Source organism: Poecilia reticulata, chromosome 4, assembly GCF_904066995.2.
Source record: "Poecilia reticulata chromosome 4, P_reticulata-male-v2, whole genome shotgun sequence".
Lineage (NCBI taxonomy): Eukaryota > Metazoa > Chordata > Actinopteri > Cyprinodontiformes > Poeciliidae > Poecilia > Poecilia reticulata.
In genome coordinates, this window is record NC_088833.1 from 18,453,753 (window position 1) to 18,480,326 (window position 26,574).

Below are 26,574 nucleotides of genomic sequence, written 5' to 3' on the forward strand. Positions count from 1 at the left end.
GGGAGCATTTGTTAGCGCTCTGAGGAGACATACTCACACAGACACACGGAGCGATGTGGGATAAAGCGTGCATCCTTTGTAAACTCCAAGAGCCTGCTGGAAGAGATAGTTTTGATGAAGCAGCAAGGGCACACTAAGGCTGAGACTAAATGTAGCATGGCCATGATGGCTGGATTCCCAAAGAAGTCGGGACCTTGGCAGCTTCCCCTGCTCCAGCTTCCTGGTTTAACTAAGGGATATGTGTGTCTGTCCGTTTACTGCTTTCCTCTGCTTGCTGTGCATGTCGCTTCTATGTTCTTGTTCCTCGGGTCTGTGTGGTAGCCTCCGCTTTAAGGCCAAGACAGAATTTCTGCAAGATGAAACCTCACAGTCACTGCACTGCCTGCATTCGGTCAAGATGCAAGCGTTCACATTTACAACAACCAGCCTGCTCCGCCCCACAGAGACTCCTGAATGGCAAACCCATTTGTCTCTGTGAAGGGCAGAAAGAGGAAAAAGCAAAATAAAATCTTTGGCGGAGCACTTTAATGGAACAAAGCAATTTTTTTTTTTTTTACAACTCCTAACTACTTAAACAGACTCAAATGCACACGTTGCTCTGGGGTTAAATTGGAATTAAGGAGAAGGAAAGGAGCATAGCCTGTTGCTAATTAGCATTTTCTCTGCTCAGCAGAAGAGAGCGAAGGGATCGATAAGATATTAAGTTTGTGTATAGCAATGAGGTGCACAATCACTTTCATCTATTAGCAACAGCAGATTAGAAGGGAAACACTGGCAAAAGAAAAACACAACAACAAAACTTTGACCTCTTCGGATTTCAACTGGACTTGCGATGCAATGGATGGACGCTGCTTGTTTAGCCTGTCTGCAGTGCTGCTTTTAAATATTTTTTGGGGAATTATCTTCAAACTGTAAACTAAACCATGAGTGATTAATCTGGTAGTTTAATATTTGCAATATCTTGTGGTCTTTGATCCCAACTTCTGAGAGAAAATCTTCTGAAATTCTCTGTTTCAACTTAAAACTCTTCCTGATCTGTAAGGTCATCATAGGCCAACACAGAGACACAAAAAAACTTTTCTCCTGCAAACTTTAGAGCTGCTTTTTTCATTGGTGGCATAGATTAAAAAATGACTTGGTGGCTGTAGATTTGCAGGTAGTTTTAATGAGAATCTCTGTTTCCTCCACGTCCTAAAGAGATATTGGATTGACATGTGGATTAACGCTGCCATAATAACAGAGCCAGTCTGAGAAGAGTTGAGCTTTTTAACATGACGCATAATCATGTTGGAAGTAGCCATCAAAAGATTGGTGCACTGTGGTCTTAAAGCTGCAGTATGTAACTTTTATTAAAAAAAATCAAAGTCACTATGTGACTGTGATTGAGCTCCTCTGCCTCCTCCTTGTGATTTCCATTTGCAGAAATGCATCACTCCCAGTCAGAGACAACCAATCAGAGCCAGTGTACATTTTTTGATCCTTCCTAAACATTACACCGTTTGAATTTACCTTTAAAAAAGGGAAAACAAATAGGGACCAAGAAAGGAGATGAGAAGGGAAGGAAACAGGGAGAGCGTCTGTCCATCATTCTCTGTAAAGTCAAAGGCCAGAGAGAAATTCTTAGCCAGGCATGAAGCTTTCTCTCTCTCCCAGCTCACACCTGTTGCTGCCTCATCCTGACCCCTGTAGATGTATAATTCACCATGACTTTTGAATATTCTGTGCAGAGTGTTGGTTTGATGTTTGATTCATGCGCTCCAGTGTGAAAGCAGACATCCGAGTCTGAGGGTTCTGACCCACCCCTTTAATTAAAGTACAATATGGTAGACATATTAATATGACAAATTGCCCTACCCCGAGCTGCTTCATCTTCATGCATTGACAAAACCATCTCTTTCCATTTTTTTATGCCCCTATTTGCTTTTACCTTACTTCAAACCTGCCTCTGCAGAGTCTGAATTCACTTTTTGCTGTTTTTTTCCCCCCCAGAAAATGTGAGGTCAGAGAAGGAGAAGAAGCTGGTTTTTCTCACTGCTCGTGTTCACCCCGGAGAGTCTCCGGCCTCTTTTGTCTGCCAAGGTAAAATAATAATTTCATTTGGTTGTCACTTTTATTTGATTGGTTCAAACTTAGCTGTGCTTCACCACATGGTTTGTTACTGTGCATATTCTAAATTGTATCATCATTATTAACTAATTAATTAATTAGATTTTGAACTTTCTTTCTAAGACGTGAATCCCAAATTGTAAGTTTACATTACAATTGTGGGCTTATTGTGCATTGTATTTATAATGCACAAATAAATACATTAGATGAACTGCTTGCAACTATTTCTATATTTGTTTCTCAGGCATTATTAGATGGTGAGACTAGTAAATGCAACATTGCAGCCAAATGTGATTCAGGTTGTAGCTAAAAATCCGTACGTTTGGCTCCTTTGGTTTTTAAGATGCATTAAGAGCACACACACATTTACACAAATGTGTGTAAATGTACCTGTTTTACCTGTAGTACATTCATTTACAAATGAATGTATATTTTTTTCTAAAAGGAAAAGTTATTTCAGTATTTCAGCAAAGTTAAATATTTACTGAGTGCAAAAGAAAGATGAACTCTATGTCCAGTGATGTAGCAACATCATTTCAGGATGTTTAACCACCCCAGATGAATGAAAGTTTCATTCTTAATACCTAATCGAGGGCGATCACTCTAATAAACCACGAGGAATATCAAAGTCACACAAAAAGTATCTGGTATCCTCTTCTGTCCATTCATCTATCCTTCCTTCTTTCCATCCATCAATCCCTGTCCATTTTTCCAGGTTCAGATTAAAGACTGGTCAATGTCAAAATATTTGTAGTAAACTCAATGAACCTCTTCGTTTATACTATTAAATAGCCCAAAAGGCTTCATCCATCCATTCTGTGCTCCCTGCTATCTGTTTGTGTGTGTGAGGCTCATTATGAATTAGATGATTTGGCTTTAAGCCCACTGCATGCTGTCTGTTTTTCCACCGTCGTCAGCTCCATTCCATTTGCATCGATTTAGGCTTGACGTCTCCCGTTCCTCCCCTGATTCTGATGATGCCCCCTCACCGTCCTTTCTTTTTTCTTTTGTTTCTCAAAACTCAATTAACTGCGAAGCTCGCCCCTGGTTTTTTTTCCTCCCCCTGCTGTTTTGCGTATGTGTCTGTGTGAATTTATATCCGTGTGCAATAGGTGTCATTGACTTCCTGGTGAGCCATCATCCAGTTGCCCAAGTCCTCCGTGATCACGTGATCTTCAAGATAGTCCCCATGCTGAATCCTGATGGAGTCTATCTGGGAAACTACAGGTACAAATTAATGCAAAATTGAGCATTTTATATGTACTCTTTTGTTTATATCATGCAATTTTCATTTTATCTCTTTGACTATACTTTTAAGAAGCCTAATAAATTCATATAGCCACAAGCACTGCATTTGATTGGAGAAGGCATTTGGCTTCAGGGCTGTTATTTCTGCCAGCTCTCTGTCCATCCTCTCCTTCTCTCTGTCTTTAACACTGTTGCCGCTGCTCTGTGGGTATCCTCCTCTCCTCGGTTTTCCTCTCTTCTCTTTCCCGTCCTCATAATTGCCTTTTACTTAATAGGCTCAGCCCCCAGAATACTAATGCTCTCCGAGATAGGAATCAGCAGCAGCATTCTCCCACTGTGTTTGTGAATGCCATCTAGTGGTAATAAGCCACCACTGCTTTAGAAATGCATCCGCCAGGTTGGCCGCAGCTTAAAGACAATTTACATTAGCTTGTTTTTAACTCTGAGTGGTGATAAGCTTCTTATTGACAGAATGTCAATTGTGACAGTCACCTCCTCACCAATCACACGTGCCAATTTATGGACAATTGCATGCTTCCTTGCCCTCACAGAGAAATATAGCATCCCAAGCAGTCATCTCTGCAGGAAACAGCAGAGAGCAGACTGGAACATGCAGAGCAAATAATCAATGGCAGTTACCCCAGGATGAGTATCCTGTTCATGGCTGGCTGCTCTGCTGTTTCAGGGTAACACTAACACCTGCGTTATTACTGGCAACTTAGGTAAATGTCAAAGATCCAAAAGACAACGAGCCGGGCAGATCAGGGTGCATCCCTGCATGTCAGCTTCCCAATAAAGAAGCTAAAGGTGGCTGTAGGCAGCGTGTGTTTGACCTCATCACTGCCTACCGCTAGGCCAGACTATTACACGTTATAGGAGGTTTGTTCGGACCTTTTCTAGACTCTTTATGCTCCTGCTGTTTAGTGCCTCCAGATTGTTGCCTGAAGCAATGTCTCATTTGAGATGAAGTCACTTTTATAACATCTCTGAAATATTTGGCTGATTAGGATGTTGGCCATTATTGGTAGGCAGGGCAGGTAATTTTAGGTAATCTAATTCTATTTCTCAAGAAAAATCCCTAGTTTTCTAATTACACACTAGATAATTAATGAGTAGTTTAAAAGGTTAAATTGGTCCTCTGTGTTTGCAAGTTTTCTTTTCTTGAAAAGTTGTTCCAGTGTTAGGCCCAGGCTGGTCCAAAAACCAGGTCTGAATTGGTTGTGTAAGAACCAGTTTGGGTTTCCACATCCTCAGAGAAAACCCAGTCTTGTTTTTATACTACTTATAACTTCTACGTTTGACACTCACTATGTTGTATTCTTTGCCGTAAGAATTTAAATGACAGTTTTCTCATCGTCTCTGCTAAATGTGTTGAATCCTGGGTTTAAATATGAGGAGGTAGATGAATTTATTGTGTTTGTGAAAGTACTTACCTATTTTAACTGGCGTTTCTGACAATTTGTCTGTAAAAAGAATCTCTAAACAAATGACAAACAGATTTTAAGCAGGATGTATAAACACCAGTTGGCAATGTTAAAACACTCTGTTGTGAACTTCACTATTACCTGCTGTGTGTAGCACATTATAGCTGATTGAAATCTAATAAATAGATATTTCAGTAAGCAGGTTTAGTCTTCTTGATTTATATTCATTGCAAACAGACATCCAACTAATGGGAAAAAAATGAAATTCATCATGTCCTTCTCAACCACTAAGTAATCATCTGGCTATATCTCCTGTCTGGGCAGTGGAGCAACTTAGTTGCAGTTTCTTAATGACTTTAAGAATAAAAAAATATCCAGCTACGTTCAAACAAAGGTCACTACTGTCAGAGATTGACTTTGGGGCAAACAGAAAGAGATTTGCTGACGTAATTATTACGGCTTTATTTGTTTCTTGGCTGTGCTGCATACTGCCTACTATCTGCATATTAGTACAAATACATCAAACTATTGGCTGGATGAGTACTTCTGCACAAGACTAAAATAATATCAAGAGTTTGAGGTTTGTGAATTAGTTTTGATATTTTGAGTGAATAGCTTGGTTTCTTTGTTTTTCTATTGCGGGTTTTTTAAGGACATTTTCTGTTTGCCCTTGATTTTGTCTGTAGTAACACAGGGATTTTTTGAAACAGTCCACATGCAGCACGTTTGGTGAAAAGAATGTTTAAAAATTATCTATATTTTGAAAAAAGAAATAATTTTTTTTATGGGATTTTCTGACTCTGTTGGCCCCACACTTTAATTTTTTTGGGGGGTAGTATAAAAGACACTAAATGTAAATGTCTTTGAGTGTCTTAATAAAGTACTATATATGTTTGATGTCACTTCATTTCATTACTCATGTCCCATATCTTACTTTAAATTATAATGTCATTTTTGTTGCTACCTGATGTTGATACATCATTGTTATGACAGACCTTTTCCTGGGAATAACAATACTTTGTGGATGTTTTTTTTTCTTTTAAATGAAACAAAAACTTCCCAAACTTTGGTGAGACTAGTAACTTTTTTTTTTTTGACATCTGTACTAGTTTGATAAGGTCCCCAGTTTTCAGGCCCGTATGCCTGCCTCCAGTCTAAAGACAGTGGGCTTATCTGTACTGAGTTTTCCCCTTCAGTCCGTATATCCTGTGCTTTTTTCCCTGCCATCTTCATCCTGCTGTTCTCTTGATGTTGATCTTGAGATTTTTGCTTTCCTATTGTTTGTAATTTAAATAATAATTTCAGGAAATGTAATCTGCCTTCTTCCTGCTTTGATTTGGGATCTTATTCTTTGGATTTTAGAGCTCATCAAGAATTTATTATTGCAAAAATACCTACCTTTGCTCTAAGCACAATCTATAATCCTGCTGCAGATCTAAAGCTGGTTCATTGGTTATGCGTAATTGTTTATGTCAGTACATCCAAAGATTTTTTTCACTAAATCCATGTGTGTGTGTTCATACAGGTGTTCTCTGATGGGCTTCGACCTGAATCGCCACTGGCAGGACCCGTCTCCGTGGGCGCACCCCACGCTGCACGCGGTTAAACAGCTCATAGTGCAGATGAGCCAGGATCCGGTGAGCATCTTTTCACCAACACACACATCTCTTGTTTTGCGCCCCATGATCCCTGACTACACCAGTGTCTGTTGGTCCCAGGAACGGTTTCCTGTCTCCCTGCTTGGTTCAGCATGTTTCTAAAATCTGTGCGTGGGGCCTGTGAGGAGGAGAGGTTGGGGAGGCTAGTCAGCACCTCCTGAATGTCAGCCACCCTCTCTGGGGCATTCAAAACACATTAGTGAAGCAGGACTTTGCACTTTGAGTCTTAAACTCCACTTTAACTTTTCTCCCTCTAGTTTTAGTCTTTGAGTCAGAGCAATGCTACGCTGGCAGAGCAGGGGGGCTTTTCCCTGTGTGTTCCTGATGTTAATTATAAGCCGAGCGTCAGGTTGGTGGGATTACTGAAGGTCAGTGCGTGTCCTGGGAATGCTCTGCCCTTTTGTACTCTCCTCTAATCCTGATAAGAGAGGGAGCAGGTTGGGGCGGGATGCAGGGCAGGCCAGAGATGTGGCGAGGCGAGGAGCTGGCATCGGGCAGATTAACCTTTTCCCCAGGCGCCGACACACTGATCGATAGACGCTGTCATGGCAGGGTGATCCACTCATGCCTGTCATTCACACACAAACCGACTCACAGTAACACACATGCTGCAGATGAGACAAAAGACACAAACAAATACAGCTACAGTGCAGTGCTAGTGGATAATTCAAAGTGACTTAATTACCTGGCTTTTTTCTCTCTTTTTTATTTTTTTTTTAGCGTCTACACGAGAAATTTAATTAGATTTGTCTATAACTTGTTCTGGAGCAGTGTCCTAGATCAAGATGTGGGCTGACTCTCCATTGGCAATGAGCAGAGATACAGAAATACTCTTCACAGAAAAATAAGTATTACTAAACAAATTTAGGCCAACAAAACTCATCTAGGGACAAAGTTTAGCTGTTTAATAAATGTGTTTTATGAAAACATCTAGCATTGCTGTATACACTTCCAGACACTGAGGGACAGATGTCTATAGTTGATTACTAAATGCTCACAAATCTGTGTTTGCTTCTGCTTTTATTTATAAAGCTTTAAACAAGCGTAGATCTGCTGCTAAATTTACCTCACCAAGCAAATAAATTTGAATGAGGCAGTGGGGATTTTTAAAGAGAATCCTCGCTCGTACTTATCTATATTTAGGTAAATTACAACCCACGATAAAAAACAATCATAGCACTGTGTACTTAAATGTTGTCTCTTGATAAATTAAGCTCCTCGTCACAACAGTATTGTAGCATATTGATCATAAACATAGAAATGTCTGTGGTAGTGGAACATGATAACACCCCCCTCGTTGTGTGAACTCTCTTGACTCCTCAACCACAGATGACAGTATCCAACCTGCTCCCCTGTGTTTGTCCTGCTGCAGTCCCTCTTCTTGTTGACGGTTTCCTTTAATTTTGCAGAGTTAATTTGTTAGCTTAGGCAACCTCTGCCTTTTCCGGTCCTCTCCTTCCACAGCCAGTTAATCCCATCAGACCCATTATTGATGTCCGGGGCCCCCTGATGCCAGTTTCCGTGCCAATTCTGCCGCCACGAGTCCTTGTGCCGGTGTCCCCTCCTTCCCCATTCATAATCATTACACAGTGGAGTGGGCACTGAGCCTAATGAGGTGGACAAGGGTTGTAGGGTTCTGCTGCCACAGAGAAAAAGTTAAGTAGCAGTTGTTTGCACCACCTTGCAGTAGTTTTGCTGCCTCTTGAGCCTTTTTTACATTTCGTGTGACACATCAGCAAACTTCAGTGTATTTTATTGGTGTTTTATGTATGACACACAAAAACAGAGTTGTGTATACTTTTGTAGAGATTTTTTTAAAAAGCATTTAGCCCCTTTACGCTGACATCCAAACATAAAATTCAGTGGAACAAATTGCCTTTTGAACACACATAATTAGTAAAAACAACCTCACCCTATGTGTAAATTAATCCCAGAATAAATTAAACAATTTCTGTCTTAGAGACTTTTTAAGAGAACATCAGTGAACAAAAAGCATCATTAAAGACAAGGAAAACACCCCAGGTAGGTAGGGGATAAAGGTATAGAGAAGTTTAAAGCATGATTAGGTCATAAAACAACATCCCACTCTTTGAAGCACCACCCAATCCATCATCTGGAAATTGAATGAGTATGGAACATTTTTTTGTGCAACTTGTTGGCTTGCATACAAAGCACTGTGCGTCAGAAACCACCACTGCACATCACTCTAAGCACACCATCCTCTCAGCAAAGCAGAGAGGGGGCAACGGAGTTGGAGTTGGTGGGTAAACGAATAGAGATAAAACAGAGCAGTCCTACAGAAGACTTGAGACTGGTGCAGAAGTCCCAACTTTCAACTTTCAACCGACTTGTCAGAGTTGATGATAAAAATGGATGGAGCTAAACTAAACATGGGGAAAACCTGAAAGGAAACCTGAAGGAAGCTGCAAAAGACTAGAGCCCAGAGTAGCGGTCTGAATCTGTGATCTTCAGAGATGCCATCCAACCCAATCTGTCTTGGCTTTAGCTACTTTTGCTTGAAATGTCAAGCTGCTTGAAATGTACACTCAAAAACTTACAGTGGTAACGGTTGTTTTGAAAAATCACTTAAATCCATTTTACGTCTTCCTTCCACTTCCCACTCCTGTTCAGCATTACTGTTTGCCTTTTTGAATAAAGAGGCCAGGAAAAACCAATACCTACTAATATAATCAGGGAAGAGTTTTCATTCACTATAGGTGCCACCACATGTTCCATATTTTTCAGCAAGATTTAGGTCCCAGCTAAAATAAATATCAGTCAAAATGCCTTGCCTTCTCTTTTATTTATTCTTTGGCACAACATGTTATTTAGGGGTGGGGGGGGCAATTTTAGAATATATAATGTACATTATATTAATTAAATTAAAGTTATAGTATAAAGTTGCAGCGAGCCATAAACATAAATCAGCCCCCAAGGCTTTGACAATCTCCTCTTTTTTTTTCCCTTTTACATCTTTAAAGTTCTGCAGGTCTACGCATAAGCATCATAAATCAGAGTCATGTTGCCATCTGTTCCACAAAGGAGCCATTTTCACTCTGAGACCCCATCACGCATTTGAGTGAGAGTCACTTTAGTCTCTCCGAAGTGAATCCCCATCACTGTGGATTCAGCAGCTTTCTTTTTCTGATGGTAAAAGAGCTTTCTTCTCCGGTTCAAGCAATAACTTCCAATTACTGGCTGTGAGCTCTTTGACAAGTGTCATTCGAATCAAAGCTTGTAGCAGAAGCAATCTGTTCTCCATTATATTAATGTCAGAAAATCTTTTTTTTTTTTTTTTTTTTACCAATAATTGTATAGATATGAAATTGTGGCTCAGAATGTTTCCACTTACTAGTTTTAATGCAGATGTTTGACCTAAACAAGAACTGATGGTTTAAATGTATTCCAACATTCCCACTCACCTGGAAATTTTTCATTGACATTTGATAGAAAGAGGTTTTAAGAGTTGCCTGTCAAATAGATTTGGAGTAAAGATTACAATATCAGAAAATTTGATCAAAAGCTACTAGTAAAGTACAGACACACAAAAAGGCAGATTACTAAAAAACAGCCTACGAATGGTTTAACAATGTATTTTAACAAATGTCATTAATTTCTTCTAATCCAGATTAAATAGTTTTGTTTATGTGCCCATTCTTCCACGTTCAACACAAATTCACGACACACACAAACACGCACCCAAACATACACACCAACAATCCCCCAATAAGGTGCCTCTTACCAAAAAGAAACAAAAAGAAACGTCTTGTCCGTGAGGTTATTATCGATTTTTTAATACAACTTTCCAGAATTTTTTTGTCAAAATTGATGTGCTAAGTGTTAGGTCTTGTGATTTACAACAATTGTCAAATCTTTAGAGAAACATATGTGGTGAGATTAGATACACACAGACTAAATATTTACATATTTCTAACTGAGAAACCACTTTCTGATCGATAACAATAAATATAGACCTAACAATCTTACTGTCTTTAAGGTACCATTTGCTCCTTGTTTTCAATACATTGGCTGGTGTATTGCATGGCACCATTACCTGTGTAAAGCTATCGTGCTCTACATGGAAATGCCTATGAAGAACTCAGATTGTAAACTTTTTATCCACCCATCTGGAGAGAAACTTGCTTAAACGGTTTTATAAAAATGCAATCATTTGCCATCTGTAGCTGAACATTGGTCAGCAGGGAAAATGGCTGAAAGAGTCAGTGATGCAAAGAGCTATAATCTGTTCCCAAGCCACCCGTTGTTTGTTTTGAAAAGAGAGAAATGGACAGGGAGAAAAAAAATAGGGAAGGAGTCTGAAGAAACAAATGGACCCATCTTCTTCCTAAAGCACTGTTTTTCCAGCTCATTTATCAAAAGCAGAAGAAGAATTCTTTTTGATTGGCTGATTACCAGAAGCATTCATCACTGGGCAAATGTATCCCCAGCAGTCTGACACTGCCATTTTGGATAATTTGTTAAGGATGACAAAGAGGTCATTGTTTCCTTGGCTTATTTTTGACCTTTTTAATATTAGAAAATTAATTTTCTATGTGGAACAAATATATTAGGTCCTGTCACAGCATCTAGATGGATTTGGTGCCCTGAAATTCTTCCCAATGTCCTTCTTCCATGTCTCCCGCGGTGCTGCCTCACAATCTTCTTCTGCTTTTCTCTCTCTCTTTCTTCTCCTTTTGTCAGATTTGCCTCGTGTGAAAAGCTGACTGACTGTGCATGTTTTTTTATGAATATTTGATTCTCCCTTGGTCACCTGTATTCTCTCTTCACTCTCCATGTGCGTTTAAGTGTTCTCTGGTGTCATCCTACCATTTCTGATCCATTTCTAAAATATACGGCCAATTTCTCCCTGTCACCCCACGTCGTTTCAATCCCTCCATCGGCGCTCTTTATTCTCCCTCTGTTGGAGCCTGAATTGTCTACTTATCACAGAAAGATACAGATGAAACTGTCCCACTTTTCCAGTCTTTTTGCTAGCTTTCTCATCTCATCTCCTTTTAATTGTTCTCAATTATTCAACACAATATTTCAAATTATTATTTCTCTTTCTTGTGACATTTTTATTTTCTGGTGCCTATTCTCTTCCCCCCTTTTTTTCTAGATAGATGTCTTAGCTTATGTTTCTCAAACAGACCTGAAACACAGAGCTGGTTGCGCTTGTTCTGCCTGATTACAAATCACCTCTCTGTCCATAAGCAGACAAATACCACCATTAATTTCAGTGCACTGTGCAGAACGAGGGAGCAAAGAGCAGGAAAAAGTCGGATAAATGTGATGGGAGGGAAAGAGAAAGAGGAGAGTTTTGTCATTAACTCTCATCCATGAAGCAGGTCATGCCATCTGCCATGTCCTGGCACTGGTACATGATTTCAAGGTCATTGTCATGTTGCCCCTGTGGCTTCTCCAACTGATGCTTTGTTTGCTTTACAATGTAAATACACTACTTTTTGCATTTTGAATTTTATTCTGGAAAATAAATCTGTTGCCTGTTCTGGTAGTTCTTGGATAATTTATTTCTAATGCGGTGCCTTGCAAAAGTTTGTGTACACCTTGAACTTTTCCAAATTGTGACATTGGAACCACAATGTCAATAGTATTTTATTGATATATTTTCAATACACTGTTATGCGTAGTAGAATAGAAAGTAGAGCATGATTACGAAATAATGGTAAAATGAGTTTTACAAATAAAAGTCACATTGGAATATTGTGGAAAAAGTGTAAGGGGTGTAAATACCCATGCAATGTGCATAAAGCCGCACAATTCCAGGAGTAATCATTGTAGCAAAAATATTTTTCACAATTATTCTTTCTTTTCCTGTCAGGAAGCGGTGTTTACCGGTGAGTGAAGACGCAGGCAGGACCCAGGATGTAGCGGTAAATGATGAATTTAATGATAAGGACTTCTCAAAAGGAACAACAGGGAGACAGCACGAGGAAACTGATAGCACGGAGAAGGTGACATCAACCAACAAGGAATAGACATTCAGTAGACAAACTATGACAAGCGATAGACAAGGACCCGACGAAGAATACAGACAACAGGGGAGACTAAATACACACGGGGCAATCACGGGAACGAGACACACCTGGGAGACAATCAACGGGGAAAGACGCAGAGACAGGACCAACAGGGAACAGAATCACACAGAAACTAGAAAATAAACACATAGAACCACGGATCATGACAGTACCCCCTCCTCAAGGGGCGACTACCAGGCGCCCAACAAAAAGAGTCCAAAAAACAAAAAACAACCCAACAGGGTGGGCGGAGGGGCGACGGCAGGAGGGCCAGAGTCCAGAAACAAAAACCAGATCCCAACAGGGTGGGCGGAGGGGCGACGGTAGGAGGGCCAGAGTCCAGAAAAACAAAAAACAAATCCAAAACGAAATAAGCACCGCAAAACCCTCCGGGGGCCGACCACGGCACAGGAGGCAGACCTCTCGTGGGAGGTCCGGCGGGCGGCGACGCAGGAGGCGGAGCTTGAGCCGCGGTGGGCGGCGACGCAGGAGGCGGAGCTTGAGCCGCGGTGGGCGGCGACGCAGGAGGCGGAGCTTGAGCCGCGGTGGGCGGCGACGCAGGAGGCGGAGCTTGAGCCGCGGTGGGCGGCGACGCTGGAGGCGGAGCTTGAGCCGCGGTGGGCGGCGACGCTGGAGGCGGAGCTTGAGCCGCGGTGGGCGGCGACGCTGGAGGCGGAGCTTGAGCCGCGGTGGGCGGCGACGCTGGAGGCGGAGCTTGTGCCGCGGTGGGCCGGTCGGAGCGCCGGCTGCTGCAGGCGCTGGAGACTGGGGTCCGGGCGGAGCAGAGACCGTGGGCTCGGGCGGAGCAGAGGCCGTGGGCTCGGGCGGAGCAGAGGCCGTGGGCTCGGGCGGAGCAGAGGCCGTGGGCTCGGGCGGAGCAGAGGCCGGGGAACCGGCAGGACGGCCGGGCGGAGCAGAGGCCGGGAAACCGGCAGGACGGCCGGGCGGAGCAGAGGCCGGGAAACCGGCAGGACGGCCGGGCGGAGCAGAGGCCGGGAAACCGGCAGGACGGCCGGGCGGAGCAGAGGCCGGGAAACCGGCAGGACGGCCGGGCGGAGCAGAGGCCGGGAAACCGGCAGGACGGCCGGGCGGAGTCTCGGGCGGAGCCGAGGCTGTGGAACCGGCAGGACGGCCGGCTGGATTCTCGGGAGGTTCACCGGGGAGCTGCTCACCGGCAGCGGACTCGGAGAGCTCAGGCGGAGCGCCGGCTGCTCCGGGCGCTGGGAGCTCTGGCGGAGCGCCATCTGCTGCGGGCGCTGGGAGCTCTGGCGGAGCGCCGGCTGCTGCGGGCGCTGGGAGCTCTGGAGCTGGGAGCTCTGGCGGAGCGCCGGCTGCTGCGGGCGCTGGGAGCTCGGGAAGGACACTAGGGAACTCGGGAAGGACACTAGGAAGCTCTGGGAGGACGCTAGGGGACTCGGGAAGGACGCTAGGATGCTCTGGAGGGACACTAGGGGACTCTGGAGGGACACTAGGGGACTCTGGAGGGACACTAGGGGACTCTGGAGGGACACTAGGGGACTCTGGAGGGACACTAGGGGACTCTGGAGGGACACTAGGGGACTCTGGAGGGACACTAGGGGACTCTGGAGGGACACTAGGGGACTCTGGAGGGACACTAGGGGACTCTGGAGGGACACTAGGGGACTCTGGAGGGACACTAGGGGACTCTGGAGGGACACTAGGGGACTCTGGAGGGAACTGTACACCGGCAGCGGACTCCGGCGGCTGCTCACCGGCAGCGGGCACGGGAAACTCCGGTGGTCGAGGGCGGTGACGACGTCGATGCTCCGGGACCGGGACCTCCGGTGGCCCAGAGCGATGGTGACGCCAGTGCCCAGTGACCGGGACCTCCGGCGGCTCAGAGCGCTGGTGATTCCAGCGCCCAGGGGCCGGGACCTCCAGCGGTTTTGGGCGCTCGTGGCGACGTGGTCCCACACCTGGGGGGCAGTACGCCAAACGTGCTCCCCACCAGGGACTCAGCTTGTCGTCGCGTCGGTGACTTGGGTGCCTAGGGACCGGGACCTCCGGCGGCTCAGAGCGCTGGTGATTCCAGCGCCCAGGGGCCGGGACCTCCAGCGGTTTTGGGCGCTCGTGGCGACGTGGTCCCACACCTGGGGGGCAGTATGCCATAGCTTCCTCACCGTTCGTTTGGTCGGGTCCTTCTGTCAGGAAGCGGTGTTTACCGGTGAGTGAAGACGCAGGCAGGACCCAGGATGTAGCGGTAAATGATGAATTTAATGATAAGGACTTCTCAAAAGGAACAACAGGGAGACAGCACGAGGAAACTGATAGCACGGAGAAGGTGACATCAACCAACAAGGAATAGACATTCAGTAGACAAACTATGACAAGCGATAGACAAGGACCCGACGAAGAATACAGACAACAGGGGAGACTAAATACACACGGGGCAATCACGGGAACGAGACACACCTGGGAGACAATCAACGGGGAAAGACGCAGAGACAGGACCAACAGGGAACAGAATCACACAGAAACTAGAAAATAAACACATAGAACCACGGATCATGACATTTCCATCATCTTCTGTGAGCTTCACCATCTTTGTCACTAAAATTCATAACAGGTGCACCGAGAGAAGTGAGAATCATTTATCTGGCCAAATATGTTATTGCCTTCCAGGGTGTAAATGCATGACAGATGAAATATAATAGATTACCAAATATGGCATCCAGACAATATTGTGTAGCTCTACTGATATGCAGCAGCCTCATTCTTTAGTAATATGTTATTGCCACATTATGCTGGAGAAGATGTATCACAGATAAAACAACAGGATTAATCTTTGTTTGGCTGAGAAACAAATGCTGTTGTGAAGCTACAGCATTTTAAGGTCATACTGTTTTTATATTTTATCAAAGAGCCTATTTTTTGACAACTGACCTCTCATTGAGTTTAAGATTTGTGAATCTACCAGTTTTTGTTTAGTTGTGGTGGAATATATACCACACTTTGCCAGGACTATTACATGGAGAAGGTTTTGGGAATACATTGTGACCACACTCCTTATTCGTGACCTCTTTCTTGGGCAGAATGCTTAGTAAGTCCTTTCCCTTGCTTAAAAGGTGACTCCACATTTGGAAACCTCACTCTAGGCACAGTGCAGGGCGTTTTCTTCTCCAAACATATTTTCAATATTTCCAAATTCAATCAGGACTATTCATCAAAGAAAGTAACTTTTGTCCAGTCTTTTGCTCTCCACTCATGTACTTCCTGAAGATTTTCAGTCTGTTCTTGATGTTATTCTTGTGCTGAAGTGGAATTTTATACCCTTCTTGTCACAAAGACTTAGTTCAAAAGTCTTTATTCGCATACAGTCAGATCCTCCCGCTGCCACTGTAGAACGAGCTCTGCTCTGGTGGTAACATGCTACTGTAAGCGCATTGTTCAGGAAAATACTGTCCTGCTGTTTACACTATTGGACATTTTCCAACACTGAGTCCATTTTCCAGGGCAACAATTAGACTGGATGCAGTTCAAATTTTTGTTTAGCATAAGAAGGGTTCTTTTAATAATAAAAAACTTACAAATAAAGTAGGGATCCAGCAATGGGGAATCAGGAACAAACAATGTAAACAAAAATGCAAATTATAATTTTAAAGGAAAAAAGAATAACTAAACACAATGAATTACTAATAAAACTGAACTAGAACATTTCTGAAGAAATTTAAAAGAGGCCCTCCAGTTGGAACTCAGCGTTTTGATCCGACACGAATCGGAAAATTAGCAACAATGCTAAAGTTAACCATAGGAGGTAAAACAATGCACTGCTCTTCCGTGCGTTCTTATGGCAGGCCCCAACTAAAACAGCTAAGAACAGATGGATCTAAAGTAAAACAAAAACAAGCTTGCTGATTGAAATGGGAAAAATACTTTTAACAAGGACGGGTGAGACAGTTCCTCTGGGTCCTCAGGACCCAGAGGAACTGGGTCCTCAGCAAGCAATCCGTTTGATTGCTTGCTGCAGGAATGAGAACAGTGCATCATATTCCTCTGCACTCTGAGTTCTGCTCTGATCAGCTCAAGCTTCATGCAGACTCTTTACACTTTTCTAAACACTCCCACAAAGTCACACAGTCAGCTCTAAATTCCCCACAGAGGAACGGCCGACCATCCAGCAGCCTTCCTGCCTCAGAGTAAAAGAGTGTAAAACACTGGAAACGCACAACCTCTGTAATTAAAAGTCAATTCTGTGCGCTCTCGCAACACAAACTAAACAGTTCCTTTAGCCTCTTCCTGTTTGCATGCTTTGAGCATACATATCCTACAATCCACTCAAAATCAACTCGCACGTCTTGAGATGTCAGGATACTATTGATTTTTGCAACTTATTTTGCACAGAGAAACATATTGAAACAATTCATTAAACAATTCATTAAAAAACAAAATTAACATAAAGAAGAGTTTTAATAACTCAAAGGGAAACTTCCAAAGGGTTGGAGAATGACTGCTCAGATTTTGTTTATAACACCTAACTTTATCAAATAGGACTCTACTTTCTGAAAATGCAAGCTCACAATTCTCTGCACATAATCAGGATTGTTTACATACTTGTTTTAACTTTAGGAATACTTTGGAAAAGAAAGAAATACAAGAAGACAGCCTTATTAGGGCAGATTAGGGAGTATCTCTGTTTATTTTCTCTGAACCAGCTTGGCTTCTGCTCTGGGTCCCGTTGGCTCCGTCAGCTTTGTCTCTCTCAGGTGGAAGGATCATCAGCCTCGAGTCAAAGCAGCCTGGGGAGGTCACACTGAGGCAGGACGGCTGTCGGATGGGCGTCCGTTCCTCTGTTGGGAATTTAGAGCAGAATTTGAAGCAATCTGAAAACTATTCGCTGAGAGATTTCGAAATGCTGGAGTGACTCAAAACAACATGAGTGAATCTAGACCAAGTTATTCCAGCATTTGTTATATCATGTGAGCACAAGTTCTTTCTTCTGTAAATTAGTCTTTATACGGCAAGTAGTATTCGCAATGTGTTTTGTAGGATCTCACAGATCTCACTACCTGGAAGCTGTTCGCTCAAGATTCACTGCTACTGAAATATTCTTGGTAAACGATCCATTTTTGTTGTCATAAATCTCACATTTTGGACCATTTTATGAGCTTTGTCTGGACTAGAAAAATGCATTATCTTGTGTCACCTGGAAAAGCATTTTCAACAGTGAAGTGTTTACATCCATTCGAGAATAAGTACGGTCAAGGTCAGTTTTTGTGTGTTTCTGCCGGCTACAGCAAGAACAATCTTTCTCAAACTCACCCTCTAATTTGCATATTTAAGCAGTTATTGCAGTCAGAGTAGGACCAACTCAATATAAATTATTAAAATGTTCATTTAGCGTAGTGTTGTATCCAAACTCTGTTAGTTTAACATTGTATATTTAACATTGCATGAATAGCAGAGGCAACTCTTTTTTTTTTCCTGAACCAGCAGCAGTCCTCCTTCTTTTCAAAAGGTATGCTGCTGATGCAAAGAGCTTTTTTCAGGGCTCTGTAATCCTGCTTCAATCAGCTACTTTTCCTTTCCGTGTACAGATAAGCCCGCCATTTACAGCCCCCACTGCACTCCCGCACCCGGCTCTAATTAATATGCAGCAGATAAGTACTTGTCTGACAAAATTCATTCGTTTGACCTTCTGGGTTTTACACTAAACTGATTGCCGTCGTTGCAAGTTCACCCCGAGTTGAGAGTTCTCTGGAGTTTCTGCAGCAAGACGGGGCTTTTATTTTTCTCCGAGAGGCTTAATTTGGACACTTGCACTCTCTGCACTTCTATCTCTCCCTCTCCTAAATTGTCTTCTGACTTTCATTCAGTAGTCTCTGTTTCTTAATTGCCCCTAATTGCTTAATTACAATTTCAAATGAACAATTCTGGAGGTCAGAGCGGGTTGTTAATTGAAGCATCAATCACAGTGGTGGGGCCTTCAGAACCGTCTTGGTTTGATTGACAGAGCATTAACTAAGCAATGTAGTAGACTTGGACATGACATTGTCGGGGCTCCATGGCTGTTGCTGCAGATCCTCTGATGTCCTTCAAAGAGACCTTCACAGCGTCACGTGAAAGCTTTCAGGGTTGGGATCAGGATTAGTTTCCAGAAAGTGAAGGCTCAGGTGCCTCACCTTGTATTTTTCAGCTTTTTGTTTAAAGACACAGTCTAACATCCACAAATATAAACTGAGAATAAGAATAAAAACAAAGCTGGGTGGTGAAGTATGTGCCCCAGTGGACATTTTCACAAAAAAGTTTTTAAGAAGATCCCTGCAGGGAAAACTGTCTTCTAGTTTGAATGTTTTTGGGTCAATGATACAATCAGAGGCACAAGAATTAAAATTTTCAGCTGAAGTTGGTAAAAATTCTGTTGGACAAGAAGCTTTTGACAAATTTTGATTCTTTGAAGTTGTGACGCTTTCAGAGTCATGGGTTTAATCCATAGGGCCTGTCAGCCCATCCTTTGCAGCCAAAACTGCTTAAACTCTTCTAAAAAGGTTTTCCACAGATTGTGTTGAACGTATGAACACATCCTTTACCTTTCAGTGGGGTAGCATGAAGGCAGGAGCTAAATAATGTTACTCCTCCTAGTGTGTTCTTTGATCATGTGCCTGGCCACCTTTCTTTAACCCGGCCCTCTGTTGTCGCCTCCGTTTTAACTTTCCCTTACCTCCACCTAAGGGGGAGCCCTGAGTGATTATTAGCCGTGTTGAGATCTTTTGCTCTCCACCCTTTTTTTTCTTTCTCTAATAAACCTGAATTGCTCTACCTGTCTTTCCCATCTTCCTACCTCTTATCTTCTCTTTTTCTGCTCCCTTTCAGTTTCATTCATTTGTTAATTTACCTTTTTGTCTCATGATATTTTTCTCCTCTCTACCTCACATCACCCCTGCTGCTCACTTGGCCGCATTAAGCTTTTCTCCCCTCCTCCTGTTCTCTCTCTCTCTTGCTTTCATTCTCTTTCTCTTTTTGTTTTTCTGTTGTTTCTCCTCACCTAACCACCTCCCAACCCTCTCCTCACCCAACCCCACCTTCTCCGGCTGCTGTTCCTCTCCTCTGGGGCTCCATCCATCAGGTTGTCGGGGGCTGCTAGCGGCCGACTCCCAGCCACCATATTTCACCGCCAGCCAGCCAAGCAGCTGACAGCACAGCCACCGCCAGGAAATTGCTTTGGCTGTGAGCAGAATTTCAAACACAGCCACACTGCGTCGCCTGGGCCGCCCAAGCATCACTTCCCTCTTTCTGTCTCACCCCTGCCAGTCTCTGCGCACACATCTTTGTTTCTTTCTCTCTCTCTCTTTCTTTCTCTCATTTACCCCCCTCTTTCTCTCTCTCTCTGTTTGTCTTCATATACTTATTGCCTCCTTTATCCCTCTCTTCGTCGCCCACCTCCTTTTTCTGTAAGCTCTTCAATTCCTCCTGTGTTACTTCACAAACACACGTAACTACAAGCATATGCATCGTTTTCGCTTTTATCCTTTTTTTTTCTTTTTCTCTCTCTGCTTCCATCCCACTATCTTTTTCTCTCCTTTTCTCTCCTCACATTTCTCCCTCTCCTCCTGTTTATGACCCGCAGGGAACAAGGTGTGGAGCTGAATCTGTAATGAGCGGAGAGGGAAGAAGATAAAAGAGGGAAAGGAAGAAGAGCAAAGGGATAAAACCGGGAGAGAGGCAACACAGTGATAAGATAGAGAGAGCAGGCAAAGGCTAGGAATGCTGGTGGGTGTTAGTCTGTTGCTGAGGGTCAGAAGGTGCGGTGGGGTGTGTTGGTGTGTGAGGTCGTCTCAAAATAATTTAACACATCAATTTTACTAACCTTGACTTGCTTACTTCATTTGATTTTGCGATTGAGGTTAAGGGATATTGGACCAGGAGTAAATGTATGTTCAACACGGTGGCCAAGTCGAACCTTAGATGGAGAAAGGTTAATGTTTAACTCTCTATTTTAGATCTCAGGGTTTCTAAGGCAGACACATTTTTGTACTTTTATGGATGGTTACACATCTGTGATCGAGCAGCAGACCCATAATTTCCTCTGGATTAATAAAGCACCATCTAACCTGACATTTTATTTAATTAGCTCTCTCTGTGGTTAACCCTCTCCCATCCTGGTGTAGTTTCAGACAATGCACTTTATTAAATTATTTACATAAAAAGCAAATGTTGACTGAAGAGGTCTATCTAATTTTGAGGCACACAAAGGCTCTTGAAAGTGTACACACCCCTATTAAAATGCCAGTTTTTGTGATTTAATTAAATGAGATCATGATACAATTTTTTAAAACCCTTTTTTCATACTTAGTGGCATTTATATTGTTTATTTAACTAGAAGGCAAGTAAACCCATTGTAAGAAAATAAATGAAATGAAATGCTTCAACAACCTGGTTGCTTAAGTGTGCACACCCTTAATTTGATACTTGAAGCACGTTATGATTTAATTGTATTATTGTATTTTCTTTGGTAAGCACCTAAAATTAACTGTAGATAATCTGATTAATATTAAATAAAGTTTAGCAGCCCTTGTTGGGATTTATCTGACATTTGTGTCCTTTGGGAAAAGCCGTAGTTTGCAAAGATTACAACATGATGTAGGCATGATGTGTTGCTTTTTGAGGCTGCGTCTTGCTGTCACACGAGTTGAGGCAGGTAGCCATTAATTAACAAAATCCTTTCTGGAAAACCATGCTTTGCATTTATTGTGCCTTTCTTGTTTGTTTGTTTATATTTTTGGTTGATCTGAAACATTTAAGTGCAACAAAAAAGTAGAAACTCAACAAGTCTCTAAAGAGGCAAATACTTTTAGCAGATACAAGAACTTTCATTGACTAAGTTTTAAGCAATTATAAAGTGAAATACAATGGATTATCACAGAAGTACAAATTGTTATTACTGAAATTGCACAACAAATGATAAAATGTTCAACAAAACAAACGGGAGGACAAAAGCAAACATAAGATAGAAGACATTGTAATAAAATTAGTACCTTAATTAGGGCTGTCTTTAGTGACTAAATGAATAAATTATCCGTTTTAACATCACAATGTGTCTGTTTTTTATTTAAATTAGGCTTACGGAAGAGTTAAGGTTTGGTTTGGCTGAAACCCCATATCAAGATCATTTTTGTCCTCATGCTGAGTGATTTTTGCTCCCACAAATATTTAGGACATTTCTTTTCTGGCCATTAAATTTAAGTTGATAATTTGTGTTCTTTCTCTTTCTGTAATTTCTGCAATAATAAAAAAGCTCAAAAATGCTAACTGTGAAAAAAGTAATGCAGAAATCTCAAATCTCAACAGGTGACAGAAAAATATATGAACCTTTTTTAATTAGGTCTAAAAAAACCTAAACCATTTCATTTTTATATCAGTGTAAGTTTGATACTTGTTGCTAATGTGGGTTGCTTTGATTTAAGTTTCTCTTTAGAGTTAGCGTTTGAATTTTTTTTAATCAAAAGGTTGTTAGATCTCACCAAAACCATCTGAGCAGAGTTTACAGTTGAAAATGAGTTCAGGATTAACTAATAAATGACTTTGGTGGATGTCATGATTCTTGGCTGTCCAGATGTGTGTTTGTGTTTGTACCATTTTGCTCTCACCTCTCCAAGCCATGTACTTATTTACGGTTTGCCCTTCAGAAGGGCAGCATGATTGAAGTTATGCCTGGGTGGCTAGCTCCTTTCAGGTAGGGCTCTAATCTCAGTCCACAGTGTCCAGAGTGGTCATAGCTGTCCCACGGGTCAAAGTCTTTCCCAGGGGAAAGAATCTGTTGTGGGCCATTGCTCGTTGATAGAAAACTGTTCCAACTAACCCTCTGCTCTTTTGTCTGTTTCTATTTTCACTTTTTCTCCGTTAGAGCGTTACCTTGGAGTTCTACATCGACGTCCATTCCCACTCCACCATGTTAAATGGCTTCATGTATGGAAATGTGTTTGAGGACGAGGAACGTGTTCATAGACAGGCCGTCTTCCCCCGACTGCTGTGCCAAAATGCGCCGGACTTCTCCTTTGTAAGTCAGACTAACACAGAGACACACAGACACCAGAGTGAGGACTCAGAACCCAGAATTTCTACTACTTTGCTTAACAGCGTGAAATAGTCTTATCTCAGCAAGTCCTGGTGAAGTGGTGTTCGGAGAGGCACTGAACTGCTGCACTCTAAGTGGCAGACACTTGGGAGCATAGTTTGGACTGACTGTCTTTGAAGTGTAGCTGCATGCATCCAAGGTAGGTGTTGATGAGGAGAAAACATTATGCTTCAACAGTGTTAGATTAGAAAACTCCCTCATACAGATAATAAAAGCATTTCTTAAACCTGCAGACGTCCAAACAGGAAGTTCATTTACTGAGGAGGATAAATGAAAAGGTCATACGTCAAGATGTTCACTTTGATCCCAGAACAGAAGTGAGATGGCTGAAAAACCATGTGGAAATAACAATAAATGCAAATTTATACGTACAGATTTGGAAGCAATTAAGAGAACGCTGCACTGAACCCGATTGAAAACCTCCTGGTTATTCCACCAAATATTGATTTCTGAACTCTTCCTGAGTTAAAACATTAGTATTGCTGTTTCTAAATGAATATGAACTTGTTTTCTTTGCATTATGTGAGGTCTGAAAGCACAGAATCTCTTTTGTTATTTTGAACATTTCTCATTTTTTGCAAAGAAATGCTAAACTTTTACTTGGAATTTCAGAGACATGTTGTCAATAGTTCACAGAATAAAAGAACAATATCATTTCACTCAAACATATATATATATATATATATATATATATATATATATATATATATATATATATATATATATATATATATATATATATACACACACACACACATATATGCGTGTGTATCTCATTTAGATTCCGGTCAGGTGAAGAAAAGGGGCTATGTCATAGGTTTTTCATTTTTAACTTCTCTACTGGCTACCCAGGCATAGGAATACTTGGTTGCTCTGTATTAAAATCATTCTTCAAAGATGCAAACTTCTTCCTGTAACCCTGCTTGAAGAAAAGAAAGTGTCTTCTAAAAACCGGCTTCTGAATTATGTACAGATAAATTACACCTAGCGCAGTTAAACCTTGAAGAATCGAGTATGATTGACGACGTGTACAAAGCCAAGACTTCCAGCTACTTCCATTCACTGTGCTGCTTAACTTTAGACAGAACTTAAAAAGTTTCGTCAACGTTCTTACATCGTTTACGAGATCCACACGTCGACACAATCCCGTCTCAGGCTTGTGAGTTTTTTTTTTCCTGACCTCATAACTTGGTTTTTATAAAGACAAACACCATCAACTGCGAGACCTTCTGCAGACCTTTCCTGATTACATCCAATTAATTCAGTTAAGTTCAGGTAGACTCCAATCACGCCGTAGAAGACTCTCAAGGATCTCTCCTAGCTGTGGGATGCTCCACCACGTAATTGCGAATGTCATAACAAAGACTGTGGACACTTATGTTAATCGAATACTTCACTCCTTCGGTTTTTAATTAATTAACAAAACACTCCAACACCTTTGTCATTTTGTCCTTTCAAAGAACGGTCTGTATGCAGATTAGAAAAAAAAAATCTATGAATGTCAAAAACTCTAAAGGACTTAAACGCTCTCCCAGTTTTCTGTGCAGGAAAGTAGAAGGTCAAACTGCAGTGTTTGACTGTAGAAGTGGACCAGGATGGTTACGATGTCCAGAATCTTGGTTTATATGGATGAAGAATTGTGCAAATCTCTCAGTTTCACATACAGACCCCCTTTTTAAAGAAGGATGCATCTCCCGCTTCCTTCTGCTGAACTTCATTTGCTTAGTGATGTTGACATTTAATAAGAGAGCAACTTGAATATTTAGCACAAACTGATCTTTAGACATCCCAGTTTGTCGATGCAATAAAGAAAACTTTGCTTATTATTCGTGTCTCTACGGTGGGGTTTGTTACGCACAGCAAGCAAAGCTCCTTTTCGAGAGAAGGTCTTTCTGTACCCAGGATGCCTTGTGTGACAGCTGGCCCAGGGGTCATCTCCCTGCCTGCACCATTGTCCCCATGCCCATTCAGCACTACCTTAAAGCCCAGCCCAGCGCAGCAGCAGCAGCACAACACAATCACGGCAAACTCCCACCGGTGGCCAGCGAGTCTGCATTTCAGCAAGTCCACTCTGGCTGCTGTGAATTCACAGTGAATGGAAAGTTTTTCCACACTCCTCCCCTGACGGTGTCAAATTGTGTGTTATAGCTGACACGCTCAGAGCTGAAATAGATTTTTCTCCCACACTTTGCCCATTTACAGCCAGGGTTTGTAATGACATTGTGTAAATCTGCTGAAATGAACTCCCTTTTGCAAGTTGCTCCGAGAGAGAAATCCCAGGACATAAACACATTTTTACTAATGAGACATGCCAGTCAATACTTATCATAGCTGTTATATTTCTTTGCTTTGCGTCGAGCCAATATCTCACAAATAAATATTTTTGACAGTGTCTGTAGGTTTTCTGTGTTTGAAATGCTGTAGGAATATTACATATTGTTTCGTGTAACGCCCTGCTTACAAACCGACTGAGATAGGGCTTTGTGATGGCCACTCTGAAGTATTGACTGTGTTGTCCTTAAGCCACTTTGTAACGAATTAGCTGGAATGATTAGTCATTGTCCGTTTGAGAGATCAATTTGTTCCCAGGCTTTAAATTCCTGACTGATGATTTGAGATGTTTATTATGTGGAAATTGTTTATTTCCACATAATATACAATTCCAAAAATCACTTAGCACACCAAGTTAACGCAATCTGTTTATTTAAACAAACCACGTCTAAGTACACTTTTTGGACATTGATTGAACAAATAGACCTTGGTCTTTGAGATGTGAAAATAAGATAATTTTCAGAAGCTACTTAATATCCCCATAATGCTGAACATTTTATTTATAAGATAGTATTTTAAAAGATCCAATTAGATTAAAATATTTTGTGGAGCCAGAGTATAACATCCATCCATTTTCTTTACACCCTTGTCCCTTAGTGGGGTCGGGAGGGTTGCTGGTGCCTATCTCCAGCTAACGTTCCGGGCGAGAGGCGGGTTCTCCCTGGACAGGTCACCAGTCTGTCGCAGGGCAACACAGAGACACACAGGACAAACAACCATGCAAACACACACTCACACCAATTTGGAGAGGCCAATTAACCTGACAGTCATGTTTTTGGACTGTGGGAGGAAACTGGAGTACCCGGAGAAAACCATGCACAGGGAGAACATGCAAACTCCATGCAGAAAGACCGAGGCCGGGAATCGAACCCAACTGCAGCCTCCAGAGTATAACAGCTGTCTAATATTCAGGTTTATGACCATTTCCGTTGACTACTTTTCAAAGACAGCAGCTGCATCCACTTTTATGTATCATCAATGCATAAAATTGGCACATTAAGTTGAGGTTATAACAATGTTCTTCCTATAAAAGTCTGTTATAGACATGTCATCTGCGATTATATGAACAAATAGAGCATGATTGTCCATTGATCCGGTAATCACTTCTTCCTAAGCATTCAGTGAGTTTATTACATCCATCTGGACTTTCCCAACTTCCCTCTTCTGCAAATGCTTTGCTGTCTATAATTTAAATATTTTGTTCCCTTTCTGACACAATACATTCCTGCAAACTTGTTAGCAAACACTTACCTAATAAAACATCCTGCAGACTCTGAGCAGCATTCTTGGTCTTCCTTGAATCCTCAGATATGCATATATGGCTCATTACCTGCTAAATGTACCCGTGTGTTTGCAAACTGCATGCTAAATTGGCTGTTTGATGACTGGCAGGTGGCATTAGGTTGCTTTTTAGAGCGCCGTTTGCTGAAAAACAATGCAGATGAAAGAGGCGAGAGAGAAAACCAACAACAAAGTGACAGACGACTGGGTAAAAACACCAAGACTGTGGAGCTCAGTAGTTTGGCATATTGCAAAAGAGAAATAGACTAAACATTTTATTGCATTCAGGAATAATGCAAAACAATAAATTGCTCTAGACCGATGTCCTAATAAAGTAATCTTAAATAAAATTCCCTGCTAGTGCTCTCTTCTATTCAGTTTACACTAAATTTACA

General features: G+C 42.0%; 1 protein-coding gene across 2 annotated transcripts in view; it reads left to right on the forward strand.

Annotated features, from left to right (window-relative positions):
* agbl4 (AGBL carboxypeptidase 4) overlaps positions 1-26,574 on the forward strand; it is a 327,718-nt gene that overhangs the window by 287,409 nt on the left and 13,735 nt on the right. For both annotated transcript variants that reach the window (XM_008407873.2, XM_081606423.1), the window contains 4 exons: positions 1,990-2,079; positions 3,219-3,333; positions 6,304-6,415; positions 22,337-22,489. In XM_008407873.2, the coding sequence (XP_008406095.1) occupies positions 1,990-2,079; positions 3,219-3,333; positions 6,304-6,415; positions 22,337-22,489 (470 nt within the window). The remainder of the gene's footprint in view (positions 1-1,989; positions 2,080-3,218; positions 3,334-6,303; positions 6,416-22,336; positions 22,490-26,574) is intronic.